The sequence below is a fragment of the Choloepus didactylus genome, chromosome X (genome assembly GCF_015220235.1).
Source record: "Choloepus didactylus isolate mChoDid1 chromosome X, mChoDid1.pri, whole genome shotgun sequence".
In the NCBI taxonomy this organism is placed as follows: Eukaryota; Metazoa; Chordata; class Mammalia; order Pilosa; family Megalonychidae; genus Choloepus; species Choloepus didactylus.
Genome location: NC_051334.1, coordinates 129,018,287 through 129,030,999, shown reverse-complemented (window position 1 = coordinate 129,030,999; position 12,713 = coordinate 129,018,287). Strand labels below are relative to the sequence as shown.

General features: G+C 39.6%; 1 protein-coding gene across 15 annotated transcripts in view; it reads right to left on the bottom strand.

The window, feature by feature from the left end:
• The window catches only part of TMEM164 (transmembrane protein 164), a 318,291-nt gene that overhangs the window by 162,392 nt on the left and 143,186 nt on the right, over positions 1–12,713 (bottom strand). For 13 of the 15 annotated variants that reach the window (XM_037822468.1, XM_037822481.1, XM_037822466.1 and 10 more), the window contains one exon: positions 3,332–3,381. The exons of the other annotated variants lie outside the window; for them this stretch is intronic. In XM_037822468.1, coding sequence (XP_037678396.1) covers positions 3,332–3,381 — 50 coding nt within the window. The remainder of the gene's footprint in view (positions 1–3,331; positions 3,382–12,713) is intronic. 15 annotated transcript variants of the gene reach the window in all.

Sequence of the window (12,713 nt, the reverse complement as noted above, 5' to 3'; positions counted from 1 at the left end):
AGGACCACTGAGGCAGCCTTTCCAGCAGCAGGCAATGGCAAGTCACATGTCAACTGAGTAGCACATAAATGATGCACTCTGGGACCCAGCCAGAACACCGGGGAGCTGTCATTCCCTCTTGTCAAGTGGACCACAGGAGCCCTGTGGAGACTCCTGCCCCTTCTCCACCCCAAAGAGAATTGCCAGCCTCTGCCCAGCATGTGGAATGCAGCCTGCTGTGCCCACCATACCCCTTCCCTGCAGTGATCGGGCATTCCTCCATAAAGAACACGCCAGCCCCTTCTTAGCTGGGAAGCTGGCAAACGCATTCATGGCTGGCACAGCAATGGGCCAGTAAAGAAAGAAAGAGACGGATACACAGAGCAATATACTTTTTTAAAAAATTCTCACAAAACTGTAATATAAATTTAATGCAATTCTAATTGGAATTCCAATAGTATTTGCGGGGGAGGGTGAATAAAAGGGATCTTAAAATTTGTATGTAAGGAAAAATGCCCAAGAATAGTTAAGGAATATATTTTTAACAGCTAATGTAATCGAATCAATATTATTTTGGTATGCAAATAGATAAAACAGAATAGTTTCAATTCTCAGGAAAATTGTGCTAGTTGAATTCACAGGAAAAAATATGGATTATTTAACATATTATGCCAGCACAACTGGTTATCTGTCTTTAAGAAAATAAAAGTAGATACAGATTACCAGGGAGTGAGGGGCAGAGGTGGAGAGTAAATTATTTTTAAATGGGGACAGAGTTACTATTTGGGGTGATGAAAAAGTTTTGGTAATGGATGGTGGCAACGGTAGGACATTGTGAACGTAATTAATACCACTGAATTGTATACCTGAATGTGGTTAAAATGAGAAATTTTGAGTTGTACATGTTACCGCAATAAACTTTTTAAAAACAGAAAACAAAAGCAGGCCCCTACCTCGTAGCATATACGAAAATAAATTCTAGATGGATTAAGACATATTTTTTAATCTGGTAAGAAAATCTAGATTATATATATAAAATCTAGAGATCAAACAGAATTTCTTAACCAAGACTGGAAACCCAGAAATTATAAAAGAAAAGATAGTTATATTTTGACACATAAAAAAATTAAATTTATATGGAAAAATACATCAAAAATGAAGTCAATACATAAACAATTATTTGGTAAAGAGATCTGTAACAATGATCATAGACCAAAGATTAATATCTAAAATACACAAAGAGTTTTTACAAATTAAGAAAAACATAAGCACCACATAGGAAAATGGGCAGATGCTATTAATAGACAATTTAGACAAGAGCAAATTTAATTGGACAAAAAAAAAACATATGAAATAATACTAAAATTCACTAGTAACTAGGGAAATTGCAACCATTAGGTTGCCGAAATTATAAAAGAACCATAACACAACTATGGCCAGTAGGGATATAAAGAAAAGGATACTCTTGTACATTACATACAAAAGGAAAACATGAAGTTTGGCAGATAAGAGACTTTTTGTAAATCAATATGGCAACATATGTTAACATAAATAAATAAATAAGTGTCTGTGTAAACTGAAAGCACAGTATGTGAGGGCATATGCGCAATTATATTTACTTCAGCATTGATTATAGTGGCAGAAATCTGGAAACAAGGTAAATGTTCATGAATAAGAGAATGGCTGAATAAATTGTTGGGCACCCATGAAATATTTTGCAGCCTTTAAAAAGAATAAGAGCTATACCAATTGACTTTAACAGATTTCCATGAGATATTGTTGAATGAGAAAAGCAAGATGCATTAAAGTATATATAATAAGATCCCATTTTGTAAAACAATGAACAACAAATCCAAATCTCCTATATATGTGTATGTTCACGTGAACCTGAATATATATGTATATATATGATTACATGAGCATCAAGAAAAATATGGAAGGATACATATTTGTTTGTTTATATGTAGGAATAGGCATGGAAAGGTAGAGATAGGAGCCAAACAAAAAGGGAAAAGAAAAAAAACAGGACCACTAAAAAAAAATAAATCTGGTGATTTTATTTATGCATTTATTTATGTGCATAAACATATATATGTTAAGTTAAATTTAGAAAAGACATGAGAAAAAAACTAAATATATAATATATCTGCTAATTAAAAAAGAAAGAAACCAAAATGATCTCTTGGTGGTAGGATTATAAGTAATGTTTATTTTCTTCTTTATGTATCTCTGTATTTTCTACAATGAGAATTGTTACTTTCATAATAATGAAATAAAACCAACAAATGTTACTTTAAAAACATTACACTGAATAATTGAGCTCATTTCTGAAAATCAAGGGAGCAAAACAGGGTTCAATACCCCTATCCCTTAGGAGCTGTCCAAGTAAGAAATACATGAAATCAGAATCCATTACCCCTCACCCAGCAGAAAGCTACTTACCTAAGGCAAGAGACTAAGTGGCTATTTCAAGGAGCTATTTGAAACAGCAAATGGGATATTTTCCCCCCTACCTAACGCTTTAATGATCTAAGCAAATTAGAAATCCATTTACACCACTCTCAATTATCCAAGGATCTGCTAGGCTCTTTACTTCCTGTTCCTTTTTTTTTTTTTTTTTAACAGCCATTTCACTGTTTCTGAACAGCTCCAAAATGGGGACCAGGGCTGGGGGAGACAGATGAAATTAATTCGATCAATTTAGTGTCTCATTAGCAACTCTAATAAAAGGTTTGATAAGTGAGATGGTCACAATTCATGGTTAAAATGAGGGTTCCAGGACTCTTGAGAATTTCATTTAAGCAAACTTACCTTCAGATAAACACAATTTGCCTGCAATACACTTTAATGGATTTGATGCTTGCTATTTTTAAGAAAGTCAGGACCTGTAATAAGGTGATATTTTTCCCTCCCCACTTTAATTTGCACTTTTAAAAAACAAAAACACAAAAACACAAGAGCAATGCGCTTCAAAGTGAAGAAACATTTCCTCAGTAGAGCAGTGGGATTACAAGGCAAAGACTCTTGCAAGGAGGGAAGCTCTCTGACTTCTGGCATGCCCTCGAGAGAAACTTTAGGAGGGCAGCAACCTTCCAAAACAGCATGTCCTGGCCATAAACCAATACCACAAGGATTTGCCCAAAAGATGTCAGGGCACGACAAACACCAAATCTCCACACACATTTCCCCATTTCACTGGCCCCTCGTAGACTTTTGCCCCTTGGGGAAGCTCAGAGACAAAGCAGTTCAAGACAAGATGTTGATAGCAATGTGCTCATCATCCTTTATCATCAAATAGACAAAAACAGTCTGAACAGCAATGGCAACAGAGCAAAAAACAATTTTCCCTTACTTGAAGACAACGATAGCTCCCCGACATGGTGGACAGGCCAGGAGAAATATCTGCAATTGAAAAAGAATTAAGTATGGTTATCAAGAAAAATGCTGGACACAGTGAGCCCATGTTACTTTAATAATCAAGAAAAAATTAACAGAAACTCTAATGCAAAAAATGTTTAATATAAAAAATTAAAAAGGCAAGCAGCTGGTTTTCCCAAGTACATGTTTTGTTTGCACATGCACATACGTGTACGTGAGTGAGACAGTAAGAAAAGAAAGAGTGTTTTTTGGGGGGATAGCAGATGGGGAGAGCTTTTTTTAGGCCAAGTTTTTAACATTTTTCATAGGCCTTTGTAGCCCCTAGACCACTTCCTCTTAGCTTCTAGAACAAGCCTCACTTTTTCAATTCTTCAAATTCAACATGACAGACATAGTCAGTCTTAGCTTTTAACCCAGGGCAAGTGAAAACAGATTCTGAACATGGGACAAGTACACAGATGCCTTCCGGTTTGCCTCCCATGGAAGAAGGTGGGTTTATCAATACCTAGTATTGCCAGATTTAGCAAATAAAAATATAGGATGCCCAGTTAAATTTGAATTTCTGTGTAATATTTAGGACACACTTATCCTAAAAAATTATTCATTATTTATCTGAAATTCAAATTTAACTGAGTACCCTATATTTTACCTGGCAACCCTATTGATTCTGCCACTGTCAGGCTCCAAACCTCCCTTCAATTTCAGTGGTTTGTTTCTGAGCATGCCTATGTAGTTCTACTCTTCTATTCTCCTCCTAGATCAAGCCAAATAAGAACCTTGCCAGCTGCAGACTCCTAAGAGACAAATCAGTTTCGTACTACTTAGGTGTGACCTTAGTGTGTTACAGCCTTTGAAAATCTGCAAGGTGGCAGTATGACCTTCATCCAAGCAGTGTCTCTCAAATGCTAAGAGGTACCAAGACTCTCCTGCAGAGCACGATACATAAGTGTATTCCTGGGTTCCCCCAATAGGAATTCTGATTCAAAAGGTCTTGGGCCTCAGACCCAAAAATCTGCATGTTGAACACATACCCCAAGAGGTTCAACCACTCCTGGCAGCCAGATATGCTGAATGTTTGCCCTTGAGGTATCTGTATCTACCAGTGAGAAATGGACTAAAATATTATCAGGGTCAAAGACCTTCCACAGGACTGAGGCCTGACAAAAGAATGAAACTCCTGTTTGTAGAGTCCCTCCACCTACAAGTGATTTAATGGTTCAGTTTAGTTCAAGTTTAGAAATGATTGATATGAGTCACTATCTTGCTGAGAGCTCTTATTAATATAAATGATCTGCATTACGGACTTGTTGGTTTTGTCATGTGTATATTCTTTAGCATTTTGTTCTTCAGTTCTCCCAGAGTCTACATTTTGAAGGAAAGGGTACTATAAGGAAAGCCACCTGCATGAATCCCTGCCAAAAGGAAGAAAAAGAAGAATGGGAAAAAGAAAAGGTCTTCAAAAGGAACATGGTAAGGAGTCCATCATCTCCACAATGCCTCATCAAAGAACCACACCCAGGAAATATCCATTGAGAATGTGATTTCCCTGGTGCATCAATTTGATTAAAGCTATGAAACCAGCATCAATTACAGGTCTACAATCCTTTATCAGCAATTCCTGAATCTAAAACACTCTAAAAACTGAAAGATTTTTTCCCCCGAAGCTAATTTGGTAGCAAAACCTGACTTGAACTGATATAAGACTATTTAAAGACTTTATTTCTTCCACTTTGGGGAAATATTCACATTTTCTATCAAAATAATAATGTATTTGATCATGGAGTGCTGCCCCTGACCACACTGGGAATATATGTTATAATATACTATACGCACAGTATTGTCTTTCTAAAATCTAAAAAAAAAAAAATCCAGATTTTTGAAATACCTCTGACCCTAATGGTTTTGGATAAGGATTATAGACTTGGAATTTCAATCATCCAAACATTAACTTATCTCCCACTCCCCCACCCTTCAGGAACAGTCCAAGTAAGAAATAAACAAAGCTAGTATTCTTTACCACTGATCTAGCAGTCAAGTTACTCACCTTAGGCAAGGGACCAAGTTGGAGGCTGCACATAGTTACCCAGCATCAGGCCATCAAAGGCTACATTCAGAAACTACAGTATACAGAGAGCAGCCGGGGCCCACAAACACCTCAGAAAGGTTCTCAGTATTTCTGGAATCACCAAAGAGTCATGCCAGCAGCCTTCCTGAACTTCTGGAATACCTAAGACACTTCCAACATGCTACACAGAGGAACAAAAATGCGACTTTGGGGCCCCCAGTTATTTCTTGCTTTTCTATACCCACAGCCAATAGGGGATGAACAGATTCTTGGGGGATAGATGTGCCCCCCTCCATTTGGCTGGTTCTGCTCCACGACAGCCCTAAGTCAAAGCCCAGGAACCTAATGGAACAAGCCTCCAATCACAACCCAGCAGAGTGGTCTGTCATCTTATCCTCCATTCAGACATGTACCTATTGAGGCAACCAATCTAGGCTTGACTCTAAATGTTTTCCAATAGTTACTTTCATATGTCCAAGCCATTCCAGCCAATACTTTGGCCTTTTTCTTCTTGCTTGTCTATTCCCATCACTAGGGTGGAGGTTATCTTTTTCAAACAATCTCTACATCAGATGCATGTAGCCATATCAAATCAGAAGACGTGAAAAATTCATTATATTCAATTTCCAGCAAATTCATGGTCTCCTTCAGCAACGTCAATGATTCATGACATTGAACCTCTCTGCTCTGTTGTGCTGGAGCCACATCCATAATCACTGTTAACCAAAGGAACCACGTGAAAATAACATTTTAAATCAGAGGCCCAAGGCAAACTAGTCACAAGGGCCCTCAGCCTTGGCCTGAATATGCCTGCTTTCTTCCATGGTTGGCTTACAAATGTCTCCAAATTTTGGCAGCATGTGTTTTAGACAAGCAGACAGAAGGCTAAACCAACCCTTCTGCTCCAAATAGAGTAGGAAGGGAGGACACTTGGAAAAGCAAACAAGGATAGCAGAAAGATGAGCATGCAAATAAGCAGATCCCAGCACCAACTTGGCACATGGTATTCCCGACAAAATCTGCCCAGCTCAGTACTTGAAGATTAGGGCAGGTAGCATACAGACAAGTGCTACAGAGCACTTTCACTTTCCCATCACCTGTAAGGTAGGCAGAGCAGTGTTATTAATCCCCATTTTATGGTGAAGAAACCAAGGGGAAAGATTCTGACAAACTTTCTGATAAGAACCCAGGTCCCCTGAATCCTAATTCAAGACCCTTTCCCCCTTCACACCGGACACAGACCAGGCCTCTTGGGGGCTACTAATCTTTAGACACTAGCCCTGTCTCTTGATCACACAGGGAGTCACTCAAATGGCCCCACAGCTGTGCCACCACACAACTCACAAGATCTACTCTCTACAACGTGAGATTTCAAAATACACTCTCAGCAGGGCAGCAAGTTACATTTACACAGATTGGTCAGAGTTTAGCATTTCCAAAGACAGGCTTGTCTTAGCTCCAGCCTGCCTCATCCCCAGGTCTGGTAGGCTCTTGCAATCCTTGAATCCTTATGAATTGAAGTCATTTTTGGCTGAGTGTTCTGGAAACCCCCCGGGTTCAGTTCAAAACTACATTCTCATAGCTTCCCAGGAAAATTCTTGTACTACTTTCAATGGTTCAGAAATTTGCTAATTCAGCTTTTTTCTAAGCACCCAATCTGGGCACCAGCTGCTGTTCCAGTTCATCCTCTAACTCTGAACTGTTCTGGTTTCCAGGTTCCCAGGTCACCCAACCTCTAAGTTATCACTTGTCTTTCTTCCTGTTCCCATCCTCACACTTGCCCCAGTTTCATTGCCATCATTGTTCAGCCTCTCACCCACTTGGCTCCATCCCAAATTAGATTCAACAAACCCTCATTCTGACAGTGCCTAAAAAAAATAGCTTTTGTTCACAGGAGGAAGTGTCAGTATTATGAGAAATACAATTGGGAAGGAGGACCAATCATGACAGGCCATCCAAAATGAGGGGCTAGCCAGGCTAAGTGGTAAAGGTGGATGTGAAAACTAAACAAAAGGGAAATAAAGAGTGAGAGAGGTGTGGGAGAGTAGTATTTGGACTGGCACACAATCTTCCCAGGCCTAGCCCTCAGGCTCCAGTTCTCCTAACTGCCCAACTATGATGATACGCATCTATTTAGGGATTCCCTAAGGACCAGTGCTCATGACCATAACCCACCCTAAAGGATGATAAATTCCCTGGGATGCCCAAAGTCTGCCCTACAATTCCATTCACTAATGCCCATACCCTTGGGACCTCATTATGTTTCCCTGGACCACTGCAATAACCTCTTCACTGATCTCCCTGCCTCCAAGCACTCTGATGCAAGAGGGATATACCTAAAATGTAACTCTGATCTGCCACTTAAAAAACTCCAATGGCTTCCCGTATCTATAGGAAAAGTTCAAGCTCCTTAGAGCATGGCAGACAAGACCTTCTTTGCTCTGAACCCCACCTACCTTTCCAGCATGGCTGCCTCAGACATGATTATGCTCTAGTAAAAAACTGTAAATCGAACATGTTTTATGTCAATAAATACATTTTAACAACCTCACTTTCTAACAGCTTCATTTCATTCAGTTATAAGGATACGCGACAATTTACTCAACCAATCTCCTGTTACACGTGTAAGTTATGTCTAAATTTACAGATCCCTGACTACATTTTTAGAAGGAGAATTTCTAGGTCGAAAGGAATATAATTATAGAAGTTTCTGGAGGCGGGGCAAGATGGCGGACTGGTGAGATGTATGTTTTAGTTACTCCTCCAGGAAAGTAGGTAGAAAGCCAGGAACTGCGTGGACTGGACACCACAGAGCAATCTGACTTTGGGCATACTTCATACAACACTCATGAAAATGTGGAACTGCTGAGATCAGCGAAATCTGTAAGTTTTTGTGGCCAGGGGACCCGCACACCTCCCTGCCAGGCTCAGTCCCGTGGGAGGAGGGGCTGTCAGCTCCGGGAAGGAGAAGGGAGAACTGCAGTGGCAGCTCTTATAGGAAACTCATTCTACTGATCCAAACTCCAACCACAGATAGACGGAGACCAGACACCAGAGAATCTGAGAGCAGCCAGCCCAGCAGAGAGGAGACAGGCATAGAAAAAAACAGCACGAAAAACTCCAAAATAAAAGCGGAGGATTTTTGGAGTTCTGGTGAACATAGAAAGGGGAAGGGCAGAGCTCAGGCCCTCAGGCTCATATGCAAATCCCGAAGAAAAGCTGATCTCTCTGCCCTGTGGACCTTTCCTTAATGGCCCTAATTGCTTTGTCTCTTAGCATTTCAATAGCCCATTAGATCTCTGAGGAGGGCCCTTTTTTTTAATCCTTTTTTCTTTTTCTAAAACAATTACTCTAAGAAGCCCAATACAGAAAGCTTCAAAGACTTGCAATTTGGGAAGGTCAAGACAAGAGCACAACTAAGAGAGCTCTGAGACAAAAGGCAATAATCCAGTGGCTGAGAAAATTCACTAAACACCACAACTTCCCAAGACAAGGGGGGTGTCTGCTCACAGCCATCATCCTGGTGGACAGGAAACACTCCTGCCCATCGCCAGCCCCATAGCCCAGAGATGCCCCAGACAACCCAGTGTGACGGAAGTGCTTCAAATAACAGGCACACACCACAAAACTGGGCGTGGACACTAGCCTTCCCTGCAACCTCAGCTGACTATCCCAGAGTTGAGAAGGTGGAGCAGTGTGAATTAACAAAGCCCCATTCAGCCATCATTTCAGCAGACTGGGAGCCTCCCTACACAGCCCAGCAGCCCAGAACCGCCCTGGGGGGTCGGCACTCACCTGTGACATAGCACAGTCATCCCTCAACAGAGGACCCGGGGTGCACAGCCTGGAAGAGGGGCCCACTTGCAAGTCTCAGGAGCCATATGCCAATACCAAGGACTTGTGGGTCAGTGGCACAGACAAACTGTGGCAGGACTGAACTGAAGGATTAGACTATGGCAGCAGCTTTAAAACTCTAGGATCACCAGGGAGATTTGATTGTTAGAGCCACCCCCCCTCCCTGACTGCCCAGAAACACGCCCCATATACAGGGCAGGCAAAACCAACTATACACGCAAGCTTGGTACACCAATTGGACCCCACAAGACTCACTCCCCCACTCACCAAAAAGGCTAAGCAGGGGAGAACTGGCTTGTGGAGAACAGGTGGCTCATGGACGCCACCTGCTGGTTAGTTAGAGAAAGTGTACTCCACGAAGCTGAAGATCTGATAAATTAGAGATAAGGACTTCAATTGGTCTACAAATCCTAAAAGAACCCTATCAAGTTCAGCAAATGTCAAGAGGCCAAAAACAACAGAAAATTATAAAGCATATGAAAAAACCAGACAATATGGATAACCCAAGCCCAAGCACCCAAATCAAAAGATCAGAAGAGACACAGCACCTAGAGCAGGTACTCAAAGAACTAAAGATGAACAATGAGACCACAGTACGGGATACAAAGGATATCAAGAAGACCCTAGAAGAGCATAAAGAAGACATTGCAAGACTAAATAAAAAAATGGATGATCTTATGGAAATTAAAGAAACTGTTGACCAAATTAAAAAGATTCTGCACACTCATAGTACAAGACTAGAGGGAAGTTGAACAACGAATCAGTGACCTGGAAGATGACAGATTGCAAAATGAAAGCATAAAAGAAAGAATGGGGAAAAAAATTGAAAAAATCGAAATGGACCTCGGGGACATGATAGATAATATGAAACGTCTGAATACAAGACTCATTGGTGTTCCAGAAGGGGAAGAAAAGGGTAAAGGTCTAGGAAGAGTATTCAAAGAAATTGTTGGGGAAAACTTCCCAAATCTTCTAAACAACATAAATACACAAATCATAAATGCTCAGAGAACTCCAAATAGAATAAATCCAAATAAACCCACTCCGAGACATATTATGATCACACTGTCAAACACGGAAGAGAAGGAGCAAGTTCTGAAAGCAGCAAGAGAAAAGCAATTCACCACACACCAAGGAAACAGCATAAGACTAAGTAGTGACTACTCAGCAGCCACCATGGAGGCAAGAAGGCAGTGGCACGATATATTTAAAATTCTGAGTGAGAAAAATTTCCAACCAAGAATACTTTATCCAGCAAAGCTCTCCATCAAATTTCAGGGAGAGCTTAAAATTTTTCACAGACAAACAAATGCTGAGAGAATTTGCTAACAAGAGACCTGCCCTACTGGAGATACTAAAGGAAGCCCTACAGACAGAGAAACAAAGAAAGGACAGAGAGACTTGGAGAAAGGTTCACTACTAAAGAGATTTGGTATGGGTACAATAAAGGATATTAATAGACAGAGGGGAAAAATGTGACAAACATAAACCAAACGATAAGATGGCTGATTCAAGAAATGCCTTCACGGTTATAACGTTGAATGTAAATGGATTAAACTCCGCAATTAAAGATACAGATTGGCAGAATGGATCAAAAAAAATAAAACATCAATATGTTGCATACAAGAGACTCATCTTAGACACAGGGACACAAAGAAACTGAAAGTGAAAGGATGGAAAAAAATATTTCATGCAAGCTACAGCCAAAAGAAAGCAGGTGTAGCAATATTAATCTCAGATAAAATAGACTTCAAATGCAGGGATGTTTTGAGAGACAAAGAAGGCCACTACGTACTAATAAAAGGGGCAATTCAACAAGAAGAAATAACAATCGCAAATGTCTATGCACCCAATCAAGGTGCCACAAAATACATGAGAGAAACACTGGCAAAACTAAAGGAAGCAATTGATGTTTCCACAATAATTGTGGGAGACTTCAACACATCACTCTCTCCTATAGATAGATCAACCAGACAGAAGACCAATAAGGAAATTGAAAACCTAAACAATCTGATAAATGAATTAGATTTAACAGACATATACAGGACATTACATCCCAAATCACCAGGATACACATACTTTTCTAGTGCTCATGGAACTTTCTCCAGAATAGATCATATGCTGGGACATAAAACAAGCCTCAATAAATTTAAAAAGATTGAAATTATTCAAAGCACATTCTCTGACCATAATGGAATACAATTAGAAGTCAATAACCATCAGAGACTTAGAAAATTCACAAATACCTGGAGGTTAAACAACACACTCCTAAACAATCAGTGGGTTAAAGAAGAAACAGCAAGAGAAATTGCTAAATATATAGAGACGAATGAAAATGAGAACACAACATACCAAAACCTATGGGATGCAGCAAAAGCAGTGCTGAGGGGGAAATTTATACCACTAAACGCATATATTAAAAAGGAAGAAAGAGCCAAAATCAAAGAATTAATGGATCAACTGAAGAAGCTAGAAAATGAACAGCAAACCAATCCTAAACCAAGTAGAAGAAAAGAAATCACAAGGATTAAAGCAGAAATAAATGACATAGAGAACAAAAAAACAATAGAGAGGATAAATATCACCAAAAGTTGGTTCTTTGAGAAGATCAACAAGATTGACAAGCCCCTAGCTAGACTGACAAAATCAAAAAGAGAGAAGACCCATATAAACAAAATAATGAATGAAAAAGGTGACATAACTGCAGATCCTGAAGAAATTAAAAAAATTATAAGAGGATACTATGAACAACTGTATGGCAACAAACTGGATAATGTAGAGGAAATGGACAATTTCCTGGAAACATATGAACAACCTAGACTGACCAGAGAAGAAATAGAAGACCTCAACCAACCCATCACAAGCAAAGAGATCCAATCAGTCATCAAAAATCTTCCCACAAATAAATGCCCAGGGCCAGATGGCTTCACAGGGGAATTCTACCAAACTTTCCAGAAAGAACTGACACCAATCTTACTCAAACTCTTTCAAAACATTGAAGAAAATGGAACACTACCTAACTCATTTTATGAAGCTAACATCAATCTAATACCAAAACCAGGCAAAGATGCTACAAAAAAGGAAAACTACCGGCCAATCTCCCTAATGAATATAGATGCAAAAATCCTCAACAAAATACTTGCAAATTGAATCCAAAGACACATTAAAAAAATCATACACCATGACCAAGTAGGGTTCATTCCGGGCATGCAAGGATGGTTCAACATAAGAAAATCAATCAATGTATTACAGCACATTAACAAGTCAAAAGGGAAAAATCAATTGATCATCTCAATAGATGCTGAAAAAGCATTTGACAAAATCCAACATCCCTTTTTGATAAAAACACTTCAAAAGGTAGGAATTGAAGGAAACTTCCTCAACATGATAAAGAGCATATATGAAAAACCCACAGCCAGCATAGTTCTCAATGGTG